Source organism: Sprattus sprattus, assembly GCF_963457725.1.
Source record: "Sprattus sprattus genome assembly, chromosome: 5".
Classification (NCBI taxonomy): Eukaryota; Metazoa; Chordata; class Actinopteri; order Clupeiformes; family Clupeidae; genus Sprattus; species Sprattus sprattus.
In genome coordinates, this window is record NC_137924.1 from 42986655 (window position 1) to 42992405 (window position 5751).

At 43.6% G+C, this 5751-nt stretch overlaps 1 protein-coding gene across 1 annotated transcript in view; it reads right to left on the bottom strand.

Moving 5' to 3' along the window:
- Positions 1-215: 215 nt before the first annotated feature.
- dock8 (dedicator of cytokinesis 8) overlaps positions 216-5751 on the bottom strand; it is a 45527-nt gene continuing 39991 nt past the window's right edge. The window contains exons 39-48 of the mRNA XM_080839518.1: positions 5343-5535; positions 4384-4527; positions 4151-4282; positions 3811-3945; positions 3628-3717; positions 3193-3429; positions 2193-2336; positions 1191-1297; positions 850-1023; positions 216-582 (exon numbers count right to left, since the gene is read on the bottom strand). Coding sequence (XP_080695644.1) covers positions 531-582; positions 850-1023; positions 1191-1297; positions 2193-2336; positions 3193-3429; positions 3628-3717; positions 3811-3945; positions 4151-4282; positions 4384-4527; positions 5343-5535 — 1408 coding nt within the window. The 3' untranslated portion in view covers positions 216-530. The remainder of the gene's footprint in view (positions 583-849; positions 1024-1190; positions 1298-2192; positions 2337-3192; positions 3430-3627; positions 3718-3810; positions 3946-4150; positions 4283-4383; positions 4528-5342; positions 5536-5751) is intronic.

Genomic DNA, 5751 nt, shown 5'->3' on the forward strand with positions numbered 1-5751 from the left:
TAAAATAAAAAACCAAACAAACAAACATTCAAAAACTTAAATGGAACTGAAACGCAAATAGAAATGCCCATGTGTTTCATCAAAGTCCTTTTATTTTACATCAACATTTCCAGTACCAGTGCCTTTACACGACATATAAAGGCATTTCAGGGTTCAGGGGTATTAGACCCCCAACTTGTGCTGAAGCTACACAGCAATGACACGTAATGGCAAATCCTGCGGCATGTTTGGAATCTACACAAATGGAATCCACACACCGTGCAAGAACTCTACACTGGCAAATGAACAGTGATGAGAAGATGAGAAGTATGCACCTGTGGATATGCCAGAGTGAAGGTCTTGTGTGTGCTGCGTGTACTACCAGAGTACTTGCACAGCAACAATTGCAAGTGTGCATATTTCAGAGTGCTGTTTGCACAGAGTTACTGTGCCACACTGCCTTTCCCTGTACTCTGATGTGCCGTGTTGCGTAACTTTGAAACAGGACTGAGCAGATTCAGCTCCTTGGCAGGCTCCGCACATCACCCCCCTCATGAATTCTCCTCTTGGGTTCGCCGGAAACTGAGCCGTTTGACGTTGTCCCTGTGAGGGAGGCGAAACAGAGAGTAAACAGATTGACAAGCAGCAAGCAATCATTAGGTGGTAGGAGATTGCATGGATTCGTTCCCTATCTATGCTCCGATTTTCTTGGATGAAAAATCAGTGGCATGTTAAATTACAGGCATCCACATTCTAAGCAAGCTCTATTCTGAGCAATTTGGAGGAAATAAGCCCCTATTCCCTTCTCTAGGCTCACACAGGTACCACGGTTACTGAAGCAGCCCCCAAAAGTGAATGTGTCAGACCCACCTCTCAAGACGGGGCTTGATTGGGTGCATGGGTTTGTACAGTTCCGGAATCTTCCTCTCCAGCATGGGCCGCAGGTTCTCCCTCAGCCTGTTGTAGTTCTTCTTCAGCTCACTCTGGTACTCCTTCTGGTCTGGAGTGATGAGGTGTTTGTTCTTCTCAACAGCCTCCCCACAACTGAGTGAAATCATCGTACACAACGTCAGTCTAAACCTCAAATGCTGAAGTATTGTGTGTGTATTCGGGTTTGTAGCTCTGTACAAATATATTTTTGGGGTGTTGTAATGAGTATAATAGCACATACTTTCAACCTCATAATGTTTTTTTTTGTTTTTTTTACTCACCGCATAATGAATTCCTTGAAACACAGGCGCAGTTTGTTGTGGTGACGGAAGAGTTTGGGGTCTGCTGGGATTTCATTTAGGAACACTGAGGCCACCTCTAATGGACCCTGTAACGCAGACAGACATAGACGGTTCTCACAATAGCTGACTTACTATGAACATTTATATATCTTTTGAATCATTTTGACTACTCATATTCTAAATATCTCCCTGTATTATCTGCATTATGTTCACATTATCTAGATTCACAATGATTTGAGTGCCCAGTATTTTATTGTTGTACTCATCATTTTGCTTCAAACATAAACTACACCAACCACTATTAAAACACTATTCTAGTGTTAGAAACCATACAATTCAATGTTTACTAGCCTTTGTAAACACTGCAATTTCAATGATGCTTCATTTTGTCATTTTTGCTGTAAAACTATGGCGCTGCTTTCGTATTTCCCTGTGTGAAAAACTGGGTTGGTGTATGTGGAACAGTGTGAGTCTCATCTGTGTGGGTGGAAACAGCGTTAACGTTAAATGAAAAAAATCAAACACCAAACTCCTGGGTCAGAGTTTTGCTCCCTCTAGCCATGGGTGGAATGCTTTGAATTCCCATAGCTATGCTAATCACACATCACTGGGTATCTCAGTGGTACTGAATGATGACTAACATCAGCTCATTAGTCCAACCGTTGCCTAATATACGATATCAGATATCAAAGTATTTCCAAGAACAACAAGGGGAGCTTTCATGATCAGATCCCCATTAAAGACAGCCTAGAGAGACTAAAGTGCAAAGCCTTTCGTGTAGGATCACAGGGAAAACCTCTCATGTAGTAGACTGCATGGTTATATCTGCACTGAAAATATCACCTACAATACAAGAACAAGTTTACCCAGCCAACTTGTTAATATGTAAACACAATCTTAAAGACAGAACTAGAATCCTTGCTTGGATCTAACGATGAACTGAGATGAATCCCCCAGGGGATTGCTTGTCATGGGTCGTACCTGGTTGACGGTTGCACCCACAGAGCCCTGCAGAACCATCTGCAGCATCTTGGCGTCCGGCTGCTCCCTGTGCGTGGCCACGGCTAGCTCACGGGTCTTCTTCTGCATGTCCTCGATGGCCACCTCGATAGGGGTGAGGTCAAACTACACACAACAGGAGAACACAGGAAGATTTATTCCCATCTGTCATTTAGGGCAGGTGGGTTTATCCAGTTTGTCATAGAAGGTGGCATACATGATTGTCGTATATTATTATTTGATGAGATATAAAACCTATAGCCAGGCTAACTCTGATAAATGGCTCAATTTCAGCTACTCTATACGTAATGTTTTATAGTCATAATTTGTGTAGCATGGTTAAGCCACAAGCGAAGTTGAACTGGATAATTCAAGTTATCTACATCAATAAAAAAATATCACTTAAATTCCAAAGACAAATTATTGTCAGCTTTTTGCTTGATTTTCCCTATCATCTTGTAAGAACTTGCTTTTTTTTTTTGCAAACAAAAGAATAACTCTTTGGATATTTCTAACACGGGATCCTGTCACTTATTCTTGTCTTTTTTTGACATAGAATGATAGGAAAATATGAGAGCTCTGCCCAGAAACCATTTCCTGTCAGGTAGTTATAACTCTACATGTTTCCTTTGAGCGCACTACCAATTCTCAATGATGCAGGCATGCCAGCAGATGTTTTTTTTTTTTCCGTTTCTGAAATGCCACTGAAGAGCCGTTGAAAGATCTCTCATAACAGCAGTGCCTTCATAGTGCACATGTGGCATACTGTAATTTTGAGGGCTGTCCTATCATCACTGTGAATTTATGAAAGCACTAAGTACATACTGTCACCTATGAAGAATATTTACACTCACAGAAAAAATGTAACTCAACAGGATCCCCCCCAGTGGGTTCATGCAAGGGCCAAGTGCCATATGAACCTCACAGCGGTTACAAGTTCTGTTCTACCTCCGCCCCACCCCCAACCCCTAGATGGCAGTACCTCGTCTTTCTGGATGCAGTGTATGCGCGTCTTGATGTAGGGGAAGGAGTGCATGGTGGTGAGGATGGTCTTGCGCTTGTACTGTTCGTTCAACTCGCCGCGCGGGCGCCCGCTCTTGGTGAAGGGCGTGGTGTACATGAAGCGCCGCAGGTTGAAGTTCTTGTCAAAGTTGGTCAGCCGGTCTTTCATCTCATAATCGTCAAAGTAGGGCTCCACGTAGGTGATCTGGATGTAGGCCTGGGTGTACAAAATTCAACTTCATGTATATAGCGCCAATAACATTGAAATAGTCTCTCGGTAACCTCCAGCACGAACATAGTTGTACATGGTATTTACACATATAGTCAAGGTAGAAACGAAGACACTTCAAGTGAGTTCTCATTTTAATGAAGTATTTGAAAGGTGTGTTGTTATGTTTTAAAATGCATGTTTCACCTTGTTTGGGTCCAGTTTGTTCTTGTCAACAGGCGTGGAGTCCTTGATCATTTCTAAAACACCATCTCCAAAGCACTGACTGTAGAAGCCCTGTGGGGGGAGAGAAAGAAAAAGGTTAGCAACCTCTAATGATTTGAGTGGTATAAGATGAAAATACCTAGCGGAAAGTCCAAAGAATGTCACCTCTAGCCTGTGGGAGATCTCAGGGAGGTGGGTGATGGCTGGCTCCTTATAGATGAACTCCCGTTCATCCAGGTCTCCAAACTTGCTGCCGTAAAACCCAACCCTGAAGTACGTCCCAAACATCCTCTTGTGTCCCTGTTGGAGAGATACACCCTCAGGATGTGAGTACAAGTCCTAACTTTGTGCTGTCATAATAACTTCATAATAGACGTCCAACTTCAAAACCAAGAATCGAAATTACTGAATCTAAAGGGGGAGTAAACTCAATTACAATAATGATCTCAATTAACTCAAAGTACACAGTAAACAATAGCATTCATTGACTTGACACTATGCTTGCCTTTTGTATAATGTTCTCAAAGGCTCTCTGAAGCTTGTCATGGATGGAAGCCAGTTTCCGGAAGTCTCTATGAGCCTCCAGGATGGGAATCATGATCTTGTAAACTTCATTCACGGCCTCATAGAGCGCACCCTGTCATGAGAGGGGAAAGGACAAGGGCAGAGATGAAGTGAAGAACATTCCAGAACTCTGCAGCATCTCTGGTCACGCTAAGCTTACACCATGTGACTCACGTTGCTGAATAGCTCTGCCGCCTGCTCCAGCATATCCACCAGGCCATTCTCCGTGAAGCAGCGACCGGAGCAAACGCCGTCCTCATCCGGGGACAGGACATCATCGGACACAGCCGACTCTTCAAGCACGTTAGGAGAGAGGTTCTGGGACGAGAAGCAGGAAATATTCAGAATTTGTATCATTTATTTTGGTCAAGGTGAAATCAGGACGACTTTTTATAATATGTACAATATGTAAAAATAAACATTACATAAATACATTTAACACAGTGAAAGTTTTACTAATATCTTTTCACATCTTCTCTGATGACTTGAGTGGTGGAGGAATTGGTTACTCAACCACAACAGCGCCCTCTTGTGGCCGGGTGAGAGCAAGACCACAGGAAACCATCCTTACATTTTGCTGCATTCTTCAGTGCATTTGTGCTCATAATTTCAAACCATCTTACTGCTGTCTGTGTGATACCTAGCCTCCTACGTATTGGATCCATACAGCCATAAATGATGCTGCTAATCAATAAGCAATCCATGTGTGCAAATGTTTACCAAGCGAAACAGTTTTTTGTTTAGATTTCAGGGACATGCCACACAACATACCACCACACAGGAAGAGTCTGGGAAAACCAATAGACACTAAACCAACAGACATTTGGTTGAGACAACATTTGTCAGGTGTTACTATTATTATAGCAGTAAGCGAGGCAGAAAACTCAATTTCAGCAATTCAATGAAATGTTGTTTTGGTCAACTGTGTTGATGTGCTGGAGGGTGAAAAAGTTCAAAAAGGGCTGGCACAGAGGATGGGTGTAGTGAGCACTTGGGAGTGAATATAACGCTCTTAATCACTGCAGTTGTTATATTGCATCAGAGTGACACCAGCTGTTGTGTAACCATTCCTCCATAGAGAATAAGTGGCACCTGCGCCTGCTCTAATACCCAGCGAGAGGACCGGGGCTCACCTGGAAGGTGACGCTGCCCACGGGCAGGTACTTGTGGTCCTCCAGCATGCTCAGGTACTCGGCCACCAGGGCGGCGGCGTGCACCAGGCACATGGCCGACTCCGTGTAGCACTTCTTGACGTTGTGCTTCTCCGCCATGTTCTGCAGCCAGGTGAGTCGCAGGTCTGGGGACGTCTGGTACCCCTTGGCGATTCTACGGTGGAGACACAGGCCACATGGAACACACACAATCAGCCACAGTACGGGCCAATATCTGGCGTACGTACCAAACCTGACAGAGTAGGGTAGACCTTCATTTAACTATGAATTTTACAGACAGAACTGATGACTAAAGCCTTTAGTAAAATGCAGGCCATGGACAGATGACAAAACAACAGAATCTACTGAAATGATGATGTATACTGTGTGT